Raw genomic sequence first — 26,340 nt, 5'->3', positions numbered from 1 at the left:
CGGGCTAGACTCCACAGAAAAGTTAGCTTGATTGAGCTATGTTGGGCAAGGGGTGTGAAAAGTCCACTCCCCTGAGAGATGCAGTTAAGCCAACCTAACCCCTGGTGTAGAGAGCACTACTTCTGTTGACCTAGATACCACCTCTCAGGGAGGTGGATTAACTACAGCCACTGGAGAAGTCCTCCAGTCACTGTAGTGCATGTCTACACTGAGGCACCATCGTGGCACTGCTGCGCTGCCATAACGTTTTAAGTGTAGATCTAGCCTAAGACTCTAGAAAATTATTTTTCAGGATTATTTTTACAATGGTAATTACGGTCAATCCTAACCTGTTACCTATAAACATTTTGGGAGTCACGTACAACATGACATGCTGCAGCTGCACAACAGTAAATCCCATCAATTTAAGATGACGGTAAGGTGGATAGAAAACTGGCTAGATGGTCGGGCTCAACGGGTAGTGATCAATGGTTCCATGTCTAGTTGGCAGCCGGTATCAAGTGGAGTGCCCCAAGGGTCGGTGCTTGGGGCCGGTTTTGTTCAATATCTTCATTAACGATCTGGAGGATGGTGTGGACTGCACCCTTAGCAAGTTTGCAGATGACACTAAACTGGGAGGAGTGGTTGATACGCTGGAGGGTAGGGATAGGATACAGAGGGACCTAGACAAATTAGAGGATTGGGCCAAAAGAAATATGATGAGGTTCAACAAGGACAAGTGCAGAGTCCTGCACTTAGGACGGAAGAATCCCATGCACTGCTACAGACTAGGGACCGAATGGCTGGGCAGCAGTTCTGCAGAAAAGGACCTAGGGGTTACGGTGGACGAAAAGCTGAATATGAGTCAACAGTGTGCTCTTGTTGCCAAGAAGGCTAATGGCATTTTGGGTTGTATAAGTAGGGGCATTTCCAGCAGATCGAGGGATGTGATCATTCCCCTCTATTCAGCACTGGTGAGGCCTCATTTGGAGTACTGTGTCCAGTTTTGGGCCCCACACTACAAGAAGGATGTGGATAAATTGGAGAGAGTCCAGCGGAGGGCAACAAAAATGATTAGGGGGCTGGAGCACATGACTTACGAGGAGAGGCTGAGGGAACTGAGATTTTTTAGCCTGCAGAAGAGAAGAATGAGGGGGGATTTGATAGCTGCTTTCAACTACCTGAAAGGGGGTTCCAAAGAGGATGGATCTAGACTGTTCTCAGTGGTAGAAGATGACAGAACAAGGAGTAATGGTCTCAAGTTGCAGAGGGGGAGGTTTAGGTTGGACATTAGGAAAAACTTTTTCACTAGGAGGGTGGTGAAGCACTGGAATGGGTTACCTAGGGAGGTGGTGGAATCTCCTTCCTTAGAGGTTTTTAAGGTCAGGCTTGACAAAGCCCTGGCTGGGATGATTTAGTTGGGTTTGATCCTGCTTTGAGCAGGGGGTTGGACTAGATGACCTCCTGAGGTCCCTTCCAACCCTGAGATTCTATGATTCTATGATTCTATGAATTCAAATCACAAATAAAGTTAGTGAACGGCAAATGTGCTTTTTTCAAAAGTTATTTAAACTGCACTTTTACAGATTAGAAAAAGATTTTAGCCAAGAAAGAACAAAAAGCTCAAATCAGTTGTTCAGAGGAAAATAATCTAAACTTCAATCACATCTAATGTTCTGTTAGCAGGTTTGTCCTATGATCCTTTTGAGTTTCTTGTTCACTCAGCAACCAGATCTGATAGTAAACATCAAACTGGAAAGGCTGCTTTTGAAAATCCCAACTCTGCCAATATAAGTCTTTTAAGTCAGGTTCAAAGTCATTTTTTTAAGATAAGATAAAACACTACACCTGAGTGTTTATGGCATTCAAATGGATAGATATGTAACTCTTTGCTGCCATATACTCCGGCCACTGTCAGCACCTTCCTTCCTCCCCCAACGCCCTCCCGTATTACAAAGGCAACATGCTCTGGAGCAGAGTTAAGGCAGATTAACCCAGTTTTGATTGGGTTAATTAAACTGACAGGTGGAATGGCTTTTACATTTTTCTATATTACTTGATTAAATGAAGAACTCATTTTTCAATTTCGTGCTCTCTGCACTGAGCTTGAAATGCAGCCCTATCTGATGAATAATGCCGCTTCCTGAGGGATATCAGTATCAACGCGTGTTTCATGTGCGGGTTGTATATCCAAGGAGATCACTAGGATCACCCCACTCAATTAATGGTTAAATAATTCATGGCAAGCTTAAAATGATAGCAAAGGAGTTGTATTTAATTACTGCTGTATCAAGAAAAACACAGTCCATAACTACTAGAGCAAAACATGTAGGGACTCAGTTTTGCCTTCAGTTGTGCAACCTGAGGGGTCTTATACGTTCTGCTGAAAATGGTTATAAAATGCGTTTCTCGGCATCATAAAACTTCAGTGGGAGTTGTGTGCCCACATCCAAGAGCACAATTTTACCTGGGAGCATTTAACATAATACTTTAAAGTGTGCCCCTACAAGCCATTGTTCATAAAAGTTGAAACCATGTACCTGGACAGATTCTCCCTTTAAACATAGGTAATCACTCAGCAGACAAGATTTAAGCTACAGCTGCTTGAATGACACTTTGTTCCTTTTTTGCTACAGCTTGTAAAATTTTTATGAGATGGCCGCCAGCTCTCATCAGAGAAGTATCTGCGAGCACATTGGAAAGTCTGAGGTTGTCTGGCACCACTTGACTTTTCTCCTAAGTAAATAAAAGTAGCTTACGCCGATCTGAAGCTGCAGAAGAGATACGTTAACTACTGGCTGTCATTCTGTTGTGACACTGAACAAAACGCAGAAAAGTAAAGGAAAAACCTACCTGGGCTAATGCACCCAAACACATGCTATGAATACAGAATGGATCTACAAATTTCTCTTGGCATCACACATTTGCTAATGAAGGAAAAACTGTTTGTCTAATATTCTGTCCGATACATTCAGTTACATTTCAACAACAAATACAGTTAACACATATAGAAATTGTCAATGTTGCAGAAGAGCTGAATTTATTGTAGCCTGAGTAGTGTAGGAGTAAGTTGTCTCCAGAAAATCTCGGTCATTTAAATTGCCATTTAAACCATAAACTGGTTTCAGAGTGCCTATCATTATATCATAACTGACATTGCTCAAAATGCTAAGCTAGGTAGCGTGGCATTGCCATGAGTGTGTGAACAAGAAAGGTAGTTGTTTTGCATCCAGCAATCCCTCTCACATAGTCTGGGGCACCGGCACTGGTGTTGACTTACGGTAGGTCTATACTTACCGCGCGGGTCAACGCGGAGAGTTCGACTCCTCAGAGTTCGAACTATCGCGTCTAATCAAGACGCGATAGTTCGAACTCCCCACGCGCTCCGGTCGACTCCGGAACTCCACCACCGCGAACGGCGGTGGTGGAGTCGACCTTGGAGCCGCGGACTTCGATCCCGCGGCGTCAGGATGGGTAAGTCAGTCGAACTAAGGTAGTTCGACTTCAGCTACGCTATTCGCGTAGCTGAAGTCGCGTACCTTAGTTCGACCCCTTCCCCCCCCCCCCGTAGTGTAGACCAGGCCTAAGTGAGGGAAGGCTGGGAAGAGCTACCCCCTACTCATTTCCATTTGGGATTTAGATCATTAACTTCCACATGGGCTCACAGGACAGCACTTTTAACAAAGCAGCCCCGGTCACTGTAAGGCAAAGTAGAGTCAACATCTTGATATGGCAGCATCTAGACTACAGATAAGAGTGCCATTCCACTATAAATTACTAAGCAAGGCAAAAGAGATGGCCAGTAAGCCAAAGTCTTATCATTTGCAGGTCACTTTCAAAACAGGAACAGGTGTTTCACTTACAAACACCAATGCTAACCATAGTTCAGCAATTCTACTTTCTTTTGAAGAATCGATGCGGATTTCATTAGAAATATTGGATTATACTCAGTCTTACCTTCACAAATTCTGTCCAATCGCTGTCGTTTGACTTTGTGTTTATCCACAAGTGCCATTCTTTACTGTATTTTGTAACTTTCTGATTCAAAAAGCAAAGCAGTCCTCCAAAACTCAGGAAAATTCACAGGAGTCTGAGTGCATAACGGCACTATAAACCCTGAAACAAGGAAAAAGAATCCTTACATTTAGGACCCTTGGTACAAAGGATGACAACAGTCTATGCTTGACATTACTGTGGACTTTCTGAAATGAAAGTTACAAACTGAATACTTTCTACTCATGTTCTCAAGTAGCACCAATGTACAAGAGCATGGCAGTATTGTTAAAGTGTTATAGGTAAGCTTTCCCGGTTTTATTTCAGCCTCAGAAACCCAAACTGTATTCACAGGCTCTGAAAGATTAGAGACAGAGCAAAAGAAAAGTTACTTTGCTCTTCTGATATCTCCTTTGAACACTTGCGCTTTGGATATCAAGTCTTATTCAATTCATTTCCAGTAAAATGTTTGTCACTGGAACTACACTTTGGACTCCTGAAACTTCCAGAGTTTATCTCTACAGAGAGGGATATGTTACCCACAATTTTTTTTTTTTACGCTCGGCCCAACCATAATTGTAGTTTGTTCTCTCAGTTGCACTCAAAAGGCCAGTGTTACACATTTGATGCTGGATGTGACATTTCCAACACACACACCCTTTAAAGGCTGCCACATATCGGTGTCTCATTAAATAAAGCAATCTAGTAATTGGCAGATACGGCTAATTTATAAGAAGTATTCTATAAAGGGACAAGGTCCCAAGTCTTTTCCAAAGGAATTAACAAAATCAGGCAAATAGAGACACTTGCATATTCCTCATCACTTTTTCTTTATTTTTTTTTAAATAGAGCACAAGTTTGGTTTAGTTCTTGAATATGCACATCTGAGCAGTCTGCACTCAGAATAGAGACTAGAAGTGCCATTCCGGCACTTTAATGCAACAGTCTTATCATAAACCTTGGACATGAGTTTGCTTTTCAGAGCAAGCACCACCTAATTGTTAAATGAATTGGGAAATAAGTGAAAAGAGCTCATGCTGACATCTGATTTCCAGTAACTGTCTACCACAGGCATTAAAATTTTACTAAGTAAAGCTCTACTCCCAGTAATTCAGTGTTAACCCATCCTGCCTCAGGTGCTGAGGGGAAGGTAGATGAACATGAGCTAGATTTTGATATAGTATCCTTGACTTGTGTTATGCCGACCTACTTGGTCTTCCAGTCATCAGAGCAAGCTGGTGAGGTTCTACTGTTCATGTTTTTAGGTGAGGAAGAGGTTTTTGTTGGGGAAGGAACTGATGTTCAAAGCCAACATCTTTCATTCAAGGTCATCTTTGGTGGGTGAAATGAAGGTGGAGAGAGGGTGGGGAGAACTGCCTTTGTCTGTACATACACACAATGATGGAAGCATTAACAAGTTCTTGGTTTAGATACCATTAAAATCCACCTGTCACACACTATATCACAAGCTACTTTAAAGATACAAATCTAATCAAAAGATTCTATGTACTTGAAGGAGTCTGGCTCAAGAGACAAAGATGCAGGGCCACTTAGAAAACACCCACTTAGGGTAGGTTTACACTTACCTTCCGGGTCGACGCGGTGAGTTCGACTTCTCGGAGTTCGAACTATCGCGTCTGATCTAGACGCGATAGTTCGAACTTCGGAAGCGCTGCGGTCGACTCCGGTACTCCACCACTGCAAACGGCGGTGGCGGAGTCGACGGGGGAGCTGCGGAGTTCGACCCCGCCGCGTCTGGACGGGTGAGTAGGTCGAACTAGGGTACTTCGAATTCAGCTACGCTATTCACGTAGCTGAATTTGCGTACCCTAGTTCGCCCCCCCTTCTTAGTGTAGACCAGGCCAAGGACAGGCAAGTGGGTGTACCCCATCTGATCACAGTAGCACTAGTGTAGGCATTGGAGATATCTTCTGGAACAGTCACTTTAGGTTTCCCTGGATTCTTAGTGAGTTTAACAAACCTCCCTACTTTGTTGCTGCAGGGACACATGAGCTATATCAAACAAGGAGTTGCAGGGCACTTCACTGAAACTCAGAGGAAAGGCAATAAGTAGATCCGTGTTTCCCAAATTTGTTCTGCCGCTTGTGTAGGGAAAGCCCCTGGCGGGCTGGGCCGGTTTGTTTACCTGCCCCGTCCGCAGGTCCGGCCGATTGCGGCTCTCACTGGCCGCTGTTTGCTGCTCCAGGCCAATGGGAGCTGCTGGAAGTGGCGGCCAGTACGTCCCTCGGCCCGCGCCACTTCCAGCAGCAGCAAACCGCGGCCAGTGGGAGCCGCGATCGGCTGGGGCAGGTAAACAAACTGGCCCGGCCCGCCAGGGGCTTTCCCTACACAAGCGGCGGAACAAGTTTGGGAAACACTGGAGTAGAGGGTAGCAAAGCTGCACATTGATTTAATGCCACATACTGGTAGCAAAAGGCTACTACAGTGAGGAACTCTTTCCCAAAGACAGGTTTCAGAGTAGCAGCCATGTTAGTCTGTATCCACAAAAAGAACAGGAGGACTTGTGGCACCTTAGAGACTAACAAATTTATTTGAGCATAAGCTTTCGTGGGCTACAGCCCACTTCATCAGATGCACAGAATGGAACATATAGTAAGGAGATATATATACACATACAGAGAACATGAAAAGGTGGGAGTTGTCCTACCAACTCTAAGAGGCTAATTAATTAAAACTTTTGTAGTGATAATCAAGATAGCCCATTACAGACAGTTTGACAAGAGGTGTGAAAATACTTAACATGGGGAAATAGAGTCAATGTGTGCAATGGCTCAACCATTCCCAGTCTCTATTCAAGCCTAAGTTGATAAAGTCTAATTTGCATATTTATTCAAGTTCAGCAGTTTCTCGTTGGAGTCTGTTTTTTGAAGCTTTTCTGTTGCAAAATTGCCACCTTTAAGTCTGTTACTGAGTGGCCAGAGAGGCTGAAGTGTTCTCCTACTGGTTTTTGAATGTTATGATTCCTGATGTCAGATTTGTGTCCATTTATTCTTTTGTGTAGAGACTGTCTGGTTTGGCCAATGTACATGGCAGAGGGGCATTGCTGGCACATGATGGCATATCACACTGGTAGATGTGCAGGTGAACAAGCCCCTGATGGCGTGGCTGATGTGATTAGGTCCTATGATGATGTCACTTGAATAAATATATGGACAGAGTTGGAATTGGGCTTTGTTGCAAGGATAGGTTCCTGGGTTAGTGTTTTTGTTGTGTGGTCTGTGGCTGCTGGTGAGTATTTGCTTCAGGTTGTGGGGGGCTGTCTGTAAGCAAGGACTGGCCTGTCTCCCAAGATCTGGGAAAGAGTGAGAGATCATCTTTCAGGATAGGTTGTAGATCTTTGATGATGCACTGGAGAGGTTTTAGTTGGGGGCTAGTGGCGTTCTGTTATTTTCTTTGTTGGACCTGTCTTAAAGTAGGTGACTTCTGGGTACTCTTCTGGCTCCGTCAATCTGTTTTTTCACTTCAGCAGGTGAGTATTGTAGTTTTAAGAATGCTTGACAGAGATCTTGTAGGTGCTTGTCTCTGTCTGAGGGATTGGAACACATGCGGTTGTATCTTAGAGCTTGGCTGTAGACAATGGATCGTGTGGTGTGTCCGGGATGGAAACTGGAGGCATGTAGGTAAGTATAGTGGTCAGTAGGTTTCTGGTATAGGATGGTATTTCATCCAATCAAGTGGGCTGTAGCCCACGAAAGCTTATGCTCAAATAAATGTGTTAGTCTCTAAGGTGCCACAAGTACTCCTGTTCTTTTCCCCAAAGAGTAATCAGTATGGAGCTGCCAAATTTCAGCTTTTTGGGGGCACAATTAAAGAAAAGCACCATAAAGGGTTAAAACAGTCTAGCAAAAAAATGAAGAGAATCTCAAATTGTGCACCATTCATTCAAGGTTACTACAGTACACCAGAGGAAGGGAATTATTGTCATCTAATAAGTACTAGGGAAAGCCCTCTATCCCATTGTCAGTAGTGTTGCACACTGTGGGTGTGAAATACATAAAGTTTAACAACATAGTACATAAAATTATAAGTAATGGTGTCTTATGATACAAAGTGACAAGGACCATGGTAAACATAGGGGTCTGGGAATTAGAAAACACAGGGGTGATGTCAAGCAGCTGACCTTGGGCAATATACATAACCGCTCTGTGCAACTGTTTCCCCTTCTGTGAATAGGGGATAACAGCACTTACCCACCTTTGCAAAGCCCTTTGAGATCTTCATATAAATGGCATTAATTGCAAAGTACTGTTATATATCTTGTATATTACCCCTTCATCTCCAACAACTAAGCTTGTGCAACTCCCCCCCACCCCACCCCCAAAAAAAGGTCAGTGCAAGAACAATCTCCCAGAAAACACAGGTTATTAATAGTTAACGAATGCAGTAAGCTAGAGTGAAAATGAGGGAGCGGGGTAAAGGCTCTAACAAATCTGCTGCATACCAAGATGACAATTTCATGGAGATTATTGTTATTATTATAAATGGTTATCAATTATGCATCACATTGATAGTTAATTTATAAAAAGAAAAGGGTTGTGTTGGTACAACTGAATTCTGACTGATGGAAAATAGGCGATTTCCTGGTAGTTAATGGCCAATTTCCCAGCAACACGACTGCAGCATAATCTCAGAGATTTATAGCAATAATTAATTGATTTTTTTAAAATGTAAGGGATGCTACAGAACATGAGTCCCACTCACATTAATAATTAATGAAACATTCTAAAGTACCAAAACTTCCATTCCAGACACAGAAGCTTCCTAAAGTCAAGAGCTTGTTATATTAAAAAATCAACTGAGTGTTAATGTAGATAAAGCCATACAAAGAGATAGCATTTCCATTATCAGCACTTAAAAAGATATACCCGTCTTTTAACTTAATGAATACCCATCCCACTCCCAGGGAGATTTGGCTGGGCACCAGGTCCAAGTAGAAAGTCTGTTTGGAGTTGGGCCCTTGCTGCATGGGGAGGGAGGGAGGAGAGCATCATTTGTGGATCTCATGAGAGTAATGTATTGTGAGCTTGATCACGTGGGATGGATGCTATTGTCCACAAAGAGCGACTGCAGATTTTAAGGATCTCAGTGATCTCTTATAACCCTTTCCCAAAAATTGCCCCCCCACAGCCTTCCCCCCTCAGATCAGCAGCATTTTCTCTTGTGTGGCAAGAATGAAGGACAATCATAGAATTAGAAGGGACCTCAAGGGATCATCTAGTCCAACCCGCTGCTCAAAGCAGGACCAATCCCCAAATGGCCCCCTCAAGGATTGAACTCTCAACCCTGGGTTTAGCAGGCCAATGTTCAAACCACTGAGCTATCCCTCCCCTCCAAATGATTCCTTTGCATCCCTTGTGTTCTTTAAGAGAAGATCTCCCAAGCAATATCACCAGACTGCACCATACAGGGTGGGTAAAATAACAGTTCAGATTCCAAGTTCACATAGCACTACTGTTACACAATCTACCAGACCCGTCGTTCTCTCATCTCCTTTTCCCGCCAAACTTGCACAGATGGCAACATCATGCCCCTTGCTGGCTGCACAGCACCCCACATGGACCATCCTAAGGAGCAGGTTTAGTGCTGATTTTTGACGAATTATTTTATAATTTATGTTTTTATATTTCTGTTGAATCAAGTTTATTTAATTTGTCAAGACTCCTAATGAATTACAGGTTATTTATGAGATCCCAATTAACGTATAGTTTCTTCTTTGTAGTGACAGTTTCATGGAGCTAAACACTTTCACCATGGTTGTATTTATGTTTCTTCTGATAAAGTCTATGGTGTTACCAGTACAATCAAAACAGGCCCTGGGGCTTCCTTTACTCTCATTACCAAGGCTCCACTTTTACATGCTGTATATTAAAACAAATCCTGACAATAAAAGTTCTCATTCACAATGGCTTCACTCTTCATATGGTCAAAATCTCCATTTATAAGTCTTTGCTCATTTCAGCAGCACTGCACGTGGCAAGTATATTTTCAGATTATAAATTGCATAGAAACACATGTCTGAACATATGAAGAAAACTTTGTTACCTGTATGTTAAGATTACCAGTTAGAATCTAAAGTTCTATATTTGTATATTGAGGAATCCTGCATCATGTACACGCCAAATACAGGTTACAAGCCCTCACAAATCACTGTCCACCCACTAAGGATATACTCGACATAAGCCGGTTTGTTTATAAGCCGACTCCCCAGGATGGATCTGTAAAAAGGGAAAAATTTTATAACCCGTTCATAAGCCGACCCTATAATTCAGGGGTCAGCAAACTTTGGCTCCCGGGCCACCAGGATAAGCCGCTGGGGGGCCAAGATGGTTTGTTCACCTTGAGCATCCGCAGGCACAGAGGTAAACCTAAGTAAACAAAATGTCCTGGTGTGCCCGCTGCTTACTCTGATGGGCCAGGACAGCAACTGGTGGGGAAATTTTTTGGGGAGGAGAAGCTGGGAGACAGGGGAGTAACCCCTGTGACCACCCCCTACATGACCCCACCCCTAGGCCGGGACCCCACACTCTCCCCATCCCATCCCTTCCCACCTTATCTGGGGAGGGCCAGGGGAGGATGTCTCTGACCTGGCTGGAGCTGCTCGAGGCCAAGCGGCACGGCTGCAGCCTGCCAGCCCCGGAGCTGCAGCTGTTTTGGAGGCTGGGGGGAGAGCAGGGCGGCCAGAAGTGGAGAGACTCTGGCCCCGCCTCTTCCCTTCTGGCTCTGCTGCCTCTCCTTGCTCCCTCTGTTGGGGGAGGGGCTGCGTCCCACCTCTCCCTCTTTATACCTGTTCATAAGCCAACCCGTCTCTGGTGCTTCCCTTTTTTTCTAAAAAAATTCAGCTTATGAACTAGTATATAGGGTACAGTCCACCTATCCAAACAAAGATTATCTTCCATGTCTTTGGCCCATTATCAATCAAAGGCACATCTACATCTTGCTCCCCCTTCCAATTATATTCAAACCAGAGTCTCCACCCTCTTCCATCCTTGCTTCCCACCGTAGCCAGAAGAGGACTATATCACATGGTTTAATCTCCATATAAAGTCTAGAAACAATACACATTCACTCATTCACTGTTAGAGCCGTATAGAGAATGCAAATTCCGTTTTGTGGAGGATACTGGGATTTCAAAATTTGGTTTCATTCTGATTAGGAACCCCAACATTTCAAAATTCTCCACAAAAGAAAATCCCCATCCCAATTTGTTTCATTCCAAAATTGAATGTTTCATTCCAAAAGTATCAAAATGGGGAGTTCCAACCTAGAACTTTTTTCCTCCAAAACAAAATTTTGGTGACATCAACATGATTTCGGGAAGTGTTTTGATTTTGACTAAACTGCATTTTCTGACACAAAGTGGCACCATCAAAGCTTCTCTGACCAGCTCTATTGACGCTATCATTCCCTGGAGGAAAGCTTTCTGCAAAGAAAAATAATGATAAATAATAATCACCCCCACCATAGGCATACTGCATAGCTTAATTTAATTGCCATGCTGGGGCCTTTCCTAATAATTTTAACCAGTCCATTTGTGTTTGACAGGTGTTTGTGAGGATACCAAGCAGCAATAAGAACACAACTTAAGAGACTATTAAAAATATGACAAGAGCACCCAGAGTGGGATTTAGCAGGCATGAATAAACTGGAGAAAACCAGATGTGAAGGGCACAGAAAAAAGCAGGTCACTTCACAACCTTTACATGAAACTGTTATTAAGAAAAGGTTTTTCCATTTTTGGTGTGCAGGACACAGCTAGTTGAGCACAAAACTTCTATTTACTCTTAATGATTTCTACATCCAATTCAATCTCAATATAATCACAAGGTTAAACATTTACAAAAAAATAAAATAACTGTAAGCAGGCAAGACTTAAAAATATCAGGGAGAGCAGTTAAAACATAAACAAATCTTGCCATACAATAGAATTTTAAAGCGCAAGAAAGAGGCAGACATATACTAAAAAAAAACAAAAAAAACTGTAGTTCTTGGTCTTCAGCAAGATTAGGAACCAAGTGAAATGATTTACATATAGTAATTGCATGTCCTTGCTGGTCTCCAACAGTGTCTTTCAAAATGTAAATTTCCTTGAAAACACTGGGACATTATTATAGCCTAGTATTTATTTATTTATTTATTTATATATGTTTGTTTGTTTAAAGGGAATCTACCTAAACACAATGGTTTAAAGGGGGGGGGACACAAAAACCCTGATGCAAAACATTTAAATAGCTTCTTAATACTGCATATTAAACACCACCCAGTCCATGAGCCAGAAAACGAGAGAAAAGCTGGATGTATTCGGATGTATTTTGTTCTCCTAAGTCACAGAAACGGATGTTTCCAAACAATGAAATGCATGCTGCTTAGCTTTTTTTTAATTTTTGCCCATGCTGGGTGCATTTATGTGAAAGTATTGAAGCCAAATGTTGCTGAAGAGTAAACAACTCCACCCAAATCCATGTATGGAAGGACCATGAGATAATCAAATCCGGAGTTCAACTCGGTCCTGTCTCTCAGATGTAAGGAATGCCCATCGTTTAGAAGGCTTGGCGAAGTCTGATAAAAGAATTTCATTCCTCAATGCACTATTTTCCTGTAAAGATCTCTTGTGATAATTATCTCATTTCATATCCTGTCATCCCTACCATCCTGGGGTTACCATGATAAGGGATTGCACAGAGAGGATGTTTGACCTGCCTCAGTTTATAACTATATTTATACATTAAAAGTGAAGAGGAAATAGGAATCTGAAGATGTTTTTGTCTCATGCTCACTGACCAAAAATTATTATAATGTATAACACCATGAGGACAATTTTATGAATAAAGTCCTTATAGAGCACCTAAGCATCCAAAAGACCTTATACTGTGTCTAGCTGGGATCTTTAACAAAAATCTCCACTGCTAATCTACCACCAATGCAGCTCAACCAGTGACAGCAAGAGTGAGAGCCCTTCCACAGATGGGGCACTGGCACTGCTTTACCAGCATCTTATCTAGCCCTGATCAGAGCAGGTCTAGAGAGCACAGTGATATAAACTCTGGTAGCCACATGAGCACCAATGGCATCACCACTCAAGCTCCAGTAGTGCCCCAGTGCTGGATTTCCAAAAACATTTAGACATAAGAACCGATCAACACTTCCTGACCATTCAATTTTTTAAAATGAGAAGAAGAAAAAAAATTGGTGAGCGCTGTTGTTTCACCACATTTTTAATCTTTGTAGAGTGCAGATAAGTGTTTTATAAATACCTAGAGACCAATAATAAAGAAGAGAGGGAGAGAGCCAGAATAGGAACAGGAAACAAAGTCCCATGATCACACATCTGGCTTGTTCTAGTACAGGGGTCGGCAACCTTTCAGAAGTGGTGTGCCGAGTCTTCATTTATTCACTCTTATTTAAAGGTTTCCCATGCCAGTAATACATGTTAACATTTTTAGAAGGTCTCATTCTATAAGTCTATAATATATAACTAAACTATTGTATGTAAAGTAAATAAGGTTTTTAAAATGTTTAAGAAGCTTCATTTAAAATTAAATTAAAATGCAGAGCCCCCCGGACCGGTGGCCAGGACCCAGCCAGTGTGAGTGCCACTGAAAATCAGCTTGTGTGCCGCCTTCGGCACCCGTGCCATAGGTTGCCTACCCCTGTTCTAGTATATGGTGGTCACTCTTTGGAGTCAGCTTCTTTACATATTACCAAACTGGAGAAGAACTTGTCATCACCACATAGACTGTGAGGGCACAAGTTCAACAGTCCAGGTCCTTCCTCCCTAAGGATTTTATGATCATCAGAATGGCAATGCAGATGTTTTTTCTGGTTATAGTAGCCACTGAGTTGTCATATCTTTTATTGAGGTTTTAAGAGACTCACCTTCCTTCCTTTATCTTCATTTATTCCAAAACCTTCTGTTTTAATGCATTACCTGGTCAAGGTAAACCTAAGGCTCCACCCCAAATTTAGCTCAATATCATGTGTGAAAACTACAACGGCCTTGTCTTACATGAGTTAATTAACAGATGTTAAAGACATCTTTTTTTCTAGTGTCATCACAGATCCAAATCAGACTTGTCATGAACCTGAACTATAACTATGGTTCTAAAGAAACAAAACCTCTATTGTCTAAATTTTATAAGATCTGTTATGAGGAACTTTTTAATTGTTTATGATTTGCACCTGAAATTCTTGAGCTGGATGAAGTGTAACATAATGGAGGTTCCCTAATATTATGGCCAACTATTTCTTACACAAACTGCAGTGGCCCTAGGGTGGGGGGAAAATCAGATAACACACTGTAAGCTTGATAATATACTTATTTTGCTGCCATGGAAAGGACAGGTTCTTGCATGGGCTTTTAGGTTCCTGGATACTGAAGGATATTAGTGCTCTTTGCGTAGAGTCAGACCAAGACTACAGGAAAGTGAATTACCAATGTATTCAGTGATTCTGAAGTGCACATTAGATACCAGGCTATGTAGATCTCCACTGGCTCCTCATTCGCCAAGATACCAATTTCTAAAAGCCTTTTTCCTGGCCCTACCACTGGCCTACTGGGTGACCTTGGGCAAGTCACTTTATCCTCCTTTTACAGATGTGGTAACAGACATACCGGGAGGTAATGAGAATGACCTCCCTTTGTAAAGCACTTTGAGATCTATTGATGAAAAGCACTACATAAGACCTAGGTGTATTTATGATTGTATTTCTTTATTAGCATTTTATTGAAACAATGGTTCTGAGAGGTGTGGACTGTCCGCCATTAATCTCATTGGAGTCTTAACTCTAAAAGCCCAGCATTAACTATTTAACTGCTGATCACTTCAGCAGATGTAATGGGGAACGCGTGGGATGAAGCCCGCAAGTGCTGAGAATGGGGTTTTGCTGCAAGGAAGGAAATGAAGAGGGAATTACTAAGGTAAGACGAGGAGACAGAGAAAGGGAGAGAAAAAGAGAAAACAAAGTGTTAGAATGCATGAGGCATGGGGTAGAAACTCCTGAGAATGTAATGCCTTTGTATAAATGAATGATACCTGCTGAAGTGGAATATCATGTTCAGTCCTGGTCACCACCCTCTCTTTAAAAGACAATAGCAGAACTGGGACAGGTGGGAAGGGAATCCAGAGACTGGCAACAACAACAAAACAGAGACATGGAAGGACTTCCAGATGGAGTAGCTGAAAAGACTGCTTTTGTAACAATGTCCCTGGGTGGTCTCTTGGTCCTGAATCCAGAACCCCTGAATCTAAAAGTACGAGTTTCTACTATTTGAGCTAAAGGACCAGGCCTCTTATCGCAGAGACAGCAGCAGATAGATTAAGCTCAGTTCAGAGTTTAGTCTAGGGAGACAAAGAGCTGCACTGTGTTAGCATGGGTTATAGAGATGAGATGAGTAAGAGGTGGTATCCTAGGGGCAGGCACAATAATGAATGGAATAGAGAAAGTAAATCACATCACTTACCCTCTCGCAATAAGAGAACAAAGGGATACAAGACAAGAAATTTTAAAATGATATAAAAGGAAATACTTTTTGAGTGTACAGGGGGTTCAGCTCAAAATCAACTTGTGGAACTCACTGCCACAAGATACCATGGAGGCCAAGATCTTCAAGAATCAAAAATGGTATTAGATAGTTATATGGATAATGAGAACCACTACAGTTTGTCCATTAGGAAAGAAAACAAAGTAAACAAAAATATATAATGGCTATAGATCCTCATACCCTGGGGAACCTCCACCTGACAGGGGTTAGGAAGAAACATCCCCTGTTCCATTACTGTCCACTATGTGATCTCTCTCATGCTGTTGGAGGCAGGATAACAGATAGGCTGTACCACAGGTCTGATTCGAAATGGCAAGTCCTATGTTCATACACGCCTGCAAGCTAATGCACATGTGACTAATTCACTAACTTGAGAACCCACATTGAGTTAAAAAGAACTTCTCACACATATGGTGTTCAGACTTGCAGGATCATGCCCTGAGTTTGGATTCTAAATTGGGGACATCTGTGGCTTGATTCTCCACTCCATTAAACAGAGCAGTCAGATCCTGAGGGATTTTAAAGCTTTACTACTTGGGTGGATTTTCTAAAGGGAGTTAGGGCTCCTGGGTGCTATGGTATTAATTAAATACATAATTAATAATAATTTTCAATTGGAGTTGGGCACCTAACTTCCTTAAGAACTTTCAAACATTTTACCCATTGAACTGAACATCCTCCATGACCTTTCAGTTGGCTACTTTGTTGACTTGGAGCCTGATCTACAGCCTAATGAAGTCAACGGGGGTCTTTCCATTGACTAAAATGGTCTTTGTCACCAAATGGCCACTACTTTGGTAGCATACCTAACTGTTGGTACATGACTCATGGCACACTAGAATTCTGGCCGGTGAAAGACCATTGCCCTCAAAAAACTAGACAGAGAGAATTCTTGGCTAAGGAAAAACGAAAGTTAATTAAACGTAATATTTTTATTCCTTAATATAATTTTGATGTTGCCAAGTGCTCAGCGATTTTTGGTTATAAGGACATTCGGTGGGAATGACTAGAAGTCTCAGCGGGAGGTAATGTGCCTTTGTGGCTTGAATTCTTCTCATAATCATAATGATCAAAAGTGACTGTTTGGTGCCCTTTCCAAAATTGCTGGGTTCAGGTTCTAGTGGGCACGGACACCACGAAGGTCACTATCAGAACTGGCACTGTTGCCAACAGTTTGATCACACTGACTTGATATATGGCATCTCTCAACCCTGGAGGTTGTCCCATGAGGCACAGCAGCACTGACTATGTGGAAGACGTATGCATTGACATTGCCTATGGGCCTATGCTGTTATGGCCTATGCTGTTCTGTCTTTAGAGGACTTCACTCTCCAGTCCTGTCAATCACTACTGCCATTTTCCCTTTAATATTAAAAGGGGCACTGTATAACAGAAAGTGATTGATTGAAGCTGAATCTAGAATGGCTGGGGAAGCTATTTTGTTATGACCAAAGATAAAACCTGGGGGAAAAGGTGTAGTAAGTCTGTTCCTGCAGTCTGATGGAGAAAGCAAAAATACAGCAGGTTAAACATCAGTCGTATGTTTTAGTAATAACAGACACTCCCATTTTAACACCTGTTGATTAGAAATAAAGAGCTACTCTCTCTTTAGTGAACTATAGAGAACAGAATACTGTAGGATTCCTTCACACACGAAATGTAACAGTTTTAAGTGACTTGCTATTATATAAGTGAGCAAAATGTACCGTAACTCATATCAGTCTGCACATCTGTTGTTTAATATGCTACATAGTGATGCAGACGACATCTTAAAACATTATACAACAAGATAAAGACTCTGCTAAAATAGTATGGCTTGAAAGGTAGAATAAAGGGCCTGATCCTTCATTCCTCACACACCCTGAACTCCCACTGATAGTATCCTTAATCTCTTCTATTGCATCAAAGCTGTTTGTTTAATCAGCAAAAAGGGTCACAGTTAAAGGTGACCTGCAAAGGAAAACAAATAAATTGGCTTGTGCCTACTTTTTTCTTTCCTTCTTTAGTATGTACAAAGAAGGCCAGACAGTTTTTGTTTTAGGGTTGTTTTTGTATTTTTAAAGTTTCTTTTCTGCTTATATTTCACATTAGAAATTCAGGTTCTGTCTAGCCTAAAAGACTTCGTGATGACTGGAGAGCTGACAGTATTACAAGATCCAAGAAAAACTGAGGGGCAGCGATTTTTTATAAATATCTGGGATTTGTTTTTTGTTAACGCCCATTCAACATTAATAACTAATATTGGAGAAAGGAATTCTTCATTACTAATTCAACAATGCATCCTCTTCAGTCAACAGTATATATTCTCAGAGACCTTCAATAAGTCCTCATGAAAAACTAAGGGACAGCGGAGTTGATATATTTGATATTTCTAAGGAAGAAAACCAGGCAAGAAAATACTTTTAAAGAAAACAAAAATACCCATCATCCCTCCCATATGCATCCTAATGAAGCAATGTAGGCTATTTAAATAAATTAAAAAGCCACTTTGCAGGTCATCTTTTAGGCATTTTAAGTGAACAATCTCCTCAAGCAGGTTCATGCACTGCCTCCCCAGCACCTCCAGACTCTGCCAGTGTGGCGGTGGGGGGAGAAGAAAGACCCCCCCAGGGTGCAGGAACTGCACCCAAATCACCTACATATCTTACAGAGCACAACCTACTGCTAGGCAATCACAAAGTTCCCTTCTTCAGCAGGTTTTTCAAAATATCCATCACAAGTAAGGGACACATCAATATAACTATGCTGACTGACCAGTAGGCTAATTTTTTTTACTTTTAGTTTAATATCCAACAAGTGTAAATTCTATACCTCAAATCTAAAAGCCCCATTCAAAGAGATCTTTGCAACACTGAAAAATCATATCAGCTTCTATAGCTCTTCACATTTTTTAAATTGTTTTAAAAGAAGTAAATCTTCATTCTTTGAAGATTTGTATGCTCAAAAGCCCTCTTCTTCCCTCTGAGTTATTCAGTGGAGCATCAGAACTATCCCAGCCAAATTAGAAACCACTGGAAAAAGGTGTCTTCATTTGCAGTTTTCTAAACTGAGTTATATGCTTATATGGCCATCAGAGGGCATTTTATACTAGGGAGTGAGCTGCCTGCACACAGCTTGCGAACAGCACAGCTAACCCTCATCTGCAGTTGCTAAAGAACAGTTTCCATCTACTTTCATTTAGCAATTGTCACTTTTCAACCTTTCCATATGCTGCACGTAGACGAGCAAGCAAATGCAAGGACAAGAGGAAAATAAGATGAAGCCATGACTAAAAGCCGTGGTTAAACGAACACTTATCAGACATACAGCTATTGCTGCTTCCTGGGTTTGGGCTTTTTTTCCCTTCCTACCTCCAGATGGAACAAAAATCCATCCTTTGTTAATCTCATGAACAGCAGATTATGTTTTAATTTTTAAACGATTAACTGAGAAAAATTCTAGATTGTGTCATGGCACCATTCTCTGTCTCCTGAGCGAGAGGTTAGAGCTTATGTCTGAGAGCTGAACCAAGATAAATTGAACTTCCAAACTGTCTAAAGACAGGACATGGCCACTTAGATGCAGATGGCTCCCTTTTGGTACTAACGTGCACCCAAATGTGGAATCTAAACATCCTACTGCTGGCTAGGAATCCACACACACAGCTACCCACTTCCCTTCCTCCCACTCCTCCCCACTTGGGACATTTCTCCTCTGCCCACCTAAATATAAATCAAATTAGGGAAAAAAACCAGATATCTTTATACCAATAATATAGCTGTGTCCATCTCACACCTTGTCTCTTCTCATGTACTATCAATTCCTCTGTCCAATCACCGACACCAGCCTCAACACTCTGCTTGTCTCCTGCTCTCTTCTGTCACCCCTTATGCACAGAAGGATCCACTTACCTCAATTACCCCGGCCATCCTTCTCCCCATTAACACCCAGGGGAAAACTCACTAGAGTACAATACCCACAAGCAATGAGTTCATAATGAGAAGTATAAAAATAGTAAGACCAACACCACCCTAAAGCTTCTAAATTATTCTCTCCTGTGGATAGTCAGTGAATCCTGACTTTGTGGTATCTGCCTTTTAGGCTGTAAGCTCTTCATCTTTATCTTCCTGTCTTTTGACATCCCAAGCACCATGTCATTCCAAAATAAAGGATAGAATAAGACAGGAAAATAGATACACATGCAACAAAAGACACACACCTGCATTTATTTAGTACCATATTACATACTCCATAATATGATATGGTATTTTACATACACATTCACACATATAGAATGTGAGCCCCTGCTGTAAAATTCTGGTCTGGATTTCACTCCCCAAGAAGCATAGCAAGCGTTTAGATTCCGGGGTTTGGTCCAGCCCTTACGAAGATAGGGGCCCTTTGTAAAAATCCAATCTGAAACTGGACTCTAAATCAGCATCAAGTTGATAGGGTTCAGGTTTGATGTTTCAGCTTTGGTCTTGTGTGTCTGAGCTAGTCCACCTCCTGGGCTGTAACTGGCAGCATCAAGTTCAAGGTCTGCCATAAGTTACTAGTTCTACGTTACCTGTTAAAGATCTCGTACATAAATTCTCCAACTGGGGATGGAGTTTAATAAAATATGGTTTAAGTCAATGGCCTGGGCTTCCCCCACTGTACACTTTCTCAGAAGCTATTTTACATTCATAGATCAAAAACTTGCAGTATTTTTAAAAATACTGCAAGTCGTCAATCTTAAATATGGAACAATTCATATTCCTTTGGTAATCTTATTTCTCACTGAAGCAGCAAGGGAGTGCCCCGAAGTATAGTCACGCATTATTTGTCTTACAGTAGCACCTGAAGACTGCATTCAAGACTGGGACCCCATTGTGCTAGACTTTTACAGACACACAGGCCAGGTCTACACTACCACTTATCTCAATATAACTTACGTTGCTCAGGGATGTGAATAAACCCCCCAACCCCTCACTGAGAGACATAACCAGGGGTTCTTAAACTGGGGGTTGTAGTTATTACGTGGGGATCCCGAGCTGTCAGCTTCCACCCCCAAACCCCGCTTCGCTTCCAGCATTTAATAGTGTTAAATATATATAAAAATGTTTTTAATTTATAAGCAGGGGGCGGGGGTCGCACTCAGAGTCTTGCTGGGTGAAAGTGGTCACCAATACAACAGTTTGAGAACCACTGAGTTGCACCAACCTAAACGTTGGTGTGGACACCCCTATGTCGGTGGGAGACACAGCTGCTGCTGTTCATTGGGGGTGGATTAATTAAGTTGATGGGAGAGCTCTCTCCCATCAACTTAGAGCAGCTACAGCAAGAGACAATTCCTAACCCAAAGAGCTTTCAATCTGAATTGGCAAGACAGACATAGGGTGAGAGAAAAAAGAATATCATCTCCATTTTACAGGGGGGGAACTGAAGCATAGAGAGATCAATGACTTGCTCAAAGTCACACAGAAAGACTGTGGAAGAACCAGGAACTGATCCCAGATCTGCCAAGTCCTAGTCTAGTAACTCAGTCAAACTTCGTCTCTGTGTAAAGTCCCTGATTTGATACAGGATACGGAGGCAGCTAACAGGTGCACACAGGCAGTTCCAGTGAACAGACTTTTATGGCAGCTTACTCAGAGATCACTCTGTACATATTGCACCTGCGTTCATTCCTGCTGGTGTGGTGATGTGGGCCACTACCATGTCTCTTAAAGGCACCTTCCATTACACTCTACACACAGACAAAGCATACTCTGAGAGCTGATACATCACATACCTGAGACAATTCTCTGAGTGCTAGATGTCACAGATATTCATCCATGTTTTTAATAATGCCCTTCTGCACCAATCGGTTGGGGAAAGAAGGGAATGTTACAAGAATCTTCCAGCTGCCAAGAAAAGCATCTTTAAGGACAAGTGACTTTTAGGGCTCTACAGTCAAAAAAGTCCTTTTAAGCCTTGAGCATCACCCTTTATTCAAAATTTCTAAGGCTTTTGTTAATTAAAACCAGACAATTAATCATTAGAGGAAGATCAGAATGGCTCCAGGAGCTGGTAGAAACACAGGAAGCCTCCTTGTCATCTTTTTATATCTGGCTCAGTTTCATAGTGACCAAGCATTATTGCCAGCTCATAGCTGTTTAATGGCTCATGTGGAATGAGCTGGTGGTCTCAGTCCAGTTCCATAGGAGACAAACACCCATGTCGCAAAAAACATCATGAAACTGGTAGTAAGCAGCGCCCTAATTAGCATAGCCTTAGTAGAGAGGCCCTGGAACAAATTGGGAGTGGGCACGGAGAGCTCTCTTACTCCTACTGAAGGTTCCTCCAGCTCAGCTTGAGAGATATTGGTGGGGAAGTCTGAAGTGCAGCTCGTTGTGCTGTACTTGCATTGGGGATAAACAGAAGTATCCAGGGGCCATCAATCCAGCATCTTTCACAAGCACTAAATTCACTTAAAGAGCAAAAAGTCACTACATCTTTCTCCTTACTGGAGCCTGGGCCCACAGTCTTTTCTGAGGTGCACCTCCCAGAGACTGACTGGGAGCTTGGCTTGCACTGGGAATGCAGGATCTGACCCTTAAGATTAATCAGAATCAGCAGGCATGTCTACCTTTAGGAAATCTTTTGAGTTATAATGTTTAGCTCTTATCTTAGTGCTTATATTCACTAACCAGCCTTACATAAAAAAGTCCTCATCTGCATTGATTTATTTAGCAACATGAAATAAAATAGCCTGAAGCTATTCATGTTGTTTAACATACTTTTTTTTCTTTATGTAGATGAGGTCGTGCGTAAAGAAAATTCAAAGAGGCAAACTGTGTTTTGTTTGTAACACTGATTACTATCATTGAAGAAACTATGTTCTAACAAATCTCTGAAGGGGGAAACACGTGTAATATCCTTAATAACTAAGCTAATTCATCTTTTGCTGGCCAACTGATAGTGAAATCTGAAATGGTAAATTTACAGCATTTCTCGTTCCAAGTTCTGCAGCACTGCAACCTTCTCTCACTTTCAGTGAGCCCTTCTCCTCTTCATTTTCAGATCCATGCCAGTTTTAGTTAGAGTCGCCAAGTGTCCAGTTATCGCCCGGAATGCCTGGGGCTCCGGTCAGTAGCCGTTAAAAGTCTGCCCTGGCTCCATACAGCTCCCAGAAGTGGCAGCATGTGCGACTCCTAGACGCAGGGGGGGCCACGGGGGCTCTGTACGCTGCTCCACCCCAAGCACTGAATCCGCAGCTCCCATTGGCCGGAAACCATAGCCAATGGGAGCTGCAGGGGCAGTGCCTGTGGATGCGGGCAGCATGCAGAGCCCCCTGGCCCCTCTGCCTAGGAGTCAGACATGCCTGCCGCTTCCGGGAGCCACCTGAGGTAAGTGCCACCCAGCTGGGCCCGCACCCTTCACCCCCTGCCCCAGGTCGGCACCCCCTCCTACACCCTAACTCCCTGCCCCAGCCTTGAGCCCCCTCCCACACCCAAACTCCCTCCCAGAGCCCACACCCCCTCCCACACTCCAACCCCCTGATTCAGCCCTGATCCCCCTCCTGCACCCCAAACTCCTCATCCCTGGCCTCACCCCAGAGCCCACATCCCCAGCCAGAGCCTGCACCCCCTCCCACACCCCAACCCTCTGTCCCAGCCCTGGGCACCCTCCCACACCCTGACTCCCTCCCGGAGCCCCCATCCCAACCTCCTGCCCCAGCCTGGAGCCTTCTCCCGCCCCGAACTCCTCATTTATGGCCCCACCCCAGACACCACACCCCCTGCCCCAGGCCGGTGAAAGTGCGTGAGGGTAGGGGAGAGCAAACGATGTAGGAATTGGGGATGGAGTTAGCGGGGGCGGGGCAAGTGTGTTCGGTTTTGTGCGATTAGAGACTTGGCAACCCCAGTTTTACTATGCAAAAGAATGCAAGGCCAAGCTGTCATTTAAGTATATAGTACAGTGCAAATCCTGTCCTTCCTCCTTATGTGGGGGGGGGAGGATAATTTCTCGGGGAGGGAGGGGGAGGAACAAGGAAAAAAACCGCTTTGTTTGAAAAATTTCAACCAGCCGTCATTCTGATTTTTGTTTATACATGAATGTGGGTTTTTTAAAAGCACCCGGAGTCAGCCAAACTCTGCTTCCACTGAAGCCGTGTGAGTTTTTTGATGGACTTAAGGCCATAAAAACAAAGGCAGTATAGACTTGGTGATCTCACAGGTGAGCACCACTGAGCCCCAAATAAAACCAGCCATAGGAGCAGTCAGTTGCTAGTCAAGTACACTATATGGTTCTGTCACTGCACCTAGTCCTGAGTTTTATAAACCCTGCAGTCCCAGTCCTGAGCAAAGACAAACAATTATGCCAGTTGTATAGTGGTGAAGGCCAAAAGCCTTCAGTCCTGCAAGATGCTGTGCAGTCTGTCTCAGATCAAACAAAGCCCATAAGCATGTACTTAACTTTAAATAAATGAGTCGCCTCACTGAAGTCAAAGGGCTAGTCACTTGTTTAAGTGCTTTACTGATTCAGGGCTATATTTCTGTGCCTCTGTACTGCAACACAACATGTAGTATGCGGAATCACCCACTACCAAGAGACCTTCTGCTCATCAGCTTACTAGTAACTATAACTTTTCCTTCCTTTTGGGTTTCACACCTGATGCTTTCACAATATCATTCATGTGGGGAAGGAGAGACAAAGAGAGCACCGAGAGTAGGGAGAGAGGTTTAGATAACAGTAATAAATAAGAGACAATAACTCTCACACCACTTATCTTTAGCAGCAAGTCAGAGTATTCCTCTGGACCTTGCACAGGCTTGCATAATCAACAGATCTTTCCTCTGAGCCTATCCAGTCTGCCGTATCAAGGCTATTTTGCGATTCAACAACATGCAGATTATTGACCTAAAACTATAATGGCTCATCTGGAGCCATAATGGTCCATTGCGTGTCAAGGCCTACTTGGGACTCAATACATAGACTACTGAAGCAATGAACTGTGATGGCTCCCACAGAGTTGTGACGTTTATTGTGGCAACACCTACTTGTGGCCCTGTTAGTGCACAGATCAGTGACACAATACACACTAATGGCTGCTACTTGGGGATGCATTATTCCACAGATCACTGATGCAATAGACCGTATTGGCTATGTATTAACATAGACCAGAATCTATGTTAATACAGCTAGCAACAGACACACAAAATCCACATACCGAACACTGTTCCTGAGACTTCCGGAGAGAACGTGCACACTTGGATGGACTAAACATAACATGAAAACGTCTTTCTAGACAACGCAAACTGGACAGCCCTAAATGGTGAAATTTTCAGAAAGTTCTGAGCTACCAAAAATTGGGATTTATAATGAAAGTCTTGCTGGAACCAAAATTTTAGCTAATGCTGCCAAAGGCCTGTTACAAATTAATGAAGACAGCAGGAGTAAAGAGTCACCGTGGAAAACTAAGGCTCAATTCCTGTACTCAGAACTGCATGGAAACTAGGCATAAAACTCAGGGCCTAAATATCCAGTAAAACTATTTTAAAAGTTTATTTTTCTTTTTAAGTTTCAAGAGTTGTGCAGGAGGTCAGACTAGACGATCATAATGGTCCCTTCTGACCTTAAAGTCTATGATTCTGTGGGAGCAAAAAAGACTAAAAAAGCAATACAAAAGTACACACACACACATCTATTTTTTCCACTGAAAAAAATCTTGGAAAATAACAATACTCCAAACATACTGGAAATTAAATGTGATAAAATAAGTTTCTCCCTCCTCGACTGAGACTTCAACATGCAAAAAAAAAAAAAAATCCGAAACACACCGAACCTCTTTTTAAAAAACAAAAACAAAACAAAACACTAAACAGATTTTCTCAGCTTAGTTAACTACAGAAAATACAGTAGTGTTTGCCCACTGAAAAACTGCACCTGGTCTTTCCAATAGCAGCGTGTCTTCTTCAGTGTTTACCTTGTGCTCTTTTGAACCTTGACATTTAACATTCAGAGCTGTAATTAAAAGGTAACTGTATTCTTCTGATGTTTAACCCTTTCGGTTCCCTCCTCCCTCCCCATATGCCCTCGGGGTATCGCTCTCCTTGGGTCCTGACATCTCCCATCTATTTAATGCAATCAAGGTTACAGTAGCGCTGACAGCCTAGCTGCTTACTCTTTGGCTTCCTGCTGCTATTTCTAGGATCCCGTCTGGCTCCCTGCTGCTTGCATATTTCTCTCTGTGGAGGGTGGACTCGGTTCCTTTCTCTTACAAAGATGCCTGCTATTGGCCTCTTTTTCTTTTTTTTGGAAGAGGTCTAGGGTGCAAATCTGAACTGCACCTCTATTCCCCTCTTCTCCACCTAAGTTCACAAATGACATGAGATACTGAGCGGGTCTCTTCTGTGAGGCACATGGCACAGTCTTTATGGCCTGTGCACAGGGTGACCACGTCTCAATTTTCTACAAGCAGCTCTTTTTTATGGAACATGTTCTGGCTGGATCCATGGAAACCTGGCTTCCACAGAGCTCCAGGATACACAGGCACCCAAGAACCTGCACTGACACCATGCTTTCTGCCTGTGGAACTGCTTCTCCAGTCTTCTCATGCACAAGGATAGCATGCGGGAGAGCTGCTGAGATAGGCTCCCATCCTACCAATGGGGTCCACACCAGCACAGGGGTCTGCACTAGCAGTTCCAGTTAGAGGATCTGGGCTGTATTTTGTAGACACAACTATTTAACTGGTGCATTCTACCTCCACACTCTAGCTCTGAAGAGCCTAAATTCTTGATAAAATTGATCTAATTTCTTGGGAATTGCCAGTGCTGTATGTACTGTTGCTCTGCTATGTGGGC

At 42.7% G+C, this 26,340-nt stretch overlaps 1 protein-coding gene across 2 annotated transcripts in view; it reads right to left on the bottom strand.

Annotated features, from left to right (window-relative positions):
- Positions 1-26,340, bottom strand: part of CTBP2 (C-terminal binding protein 2) — a 231,923-nt gene that overhangs the window by 92,707 nt on the left and 112,876 nt on the right. For both annotated transcript variants that reach the window (XM_045025959.1, XM_045025961.1), the window contains one exon: positions 3,937-4,095. In XM_045025959.1, coding sequence (XP_044881894.1) covers positions 3,937-3,994 — 58 coding nt within the window. In that variant the 5' untranslated portion in view covers positions 3,995-4,095. The remainder of the gene's footprint in view (positions 1-3,936; positions 4,096-26,340) is intronic.

This window comes from Mauremys mutica, chromosome 7, assembly GCF_020497125.1.
Source record: "Mauremys mutica isolate MM-2020 ecotype Southern chromosome 7, ASM2049712v1, whole genome shotgun sequence".
Classification (NCBI taxonomy): Eukaryota; Metazoa; Chordata; order Testudines; family Geoemydidae; genus Mauremys; species Mauremys mutica.
This window is presented reverse-complemented; position numbering and strand designations above follow the sequence as displayed.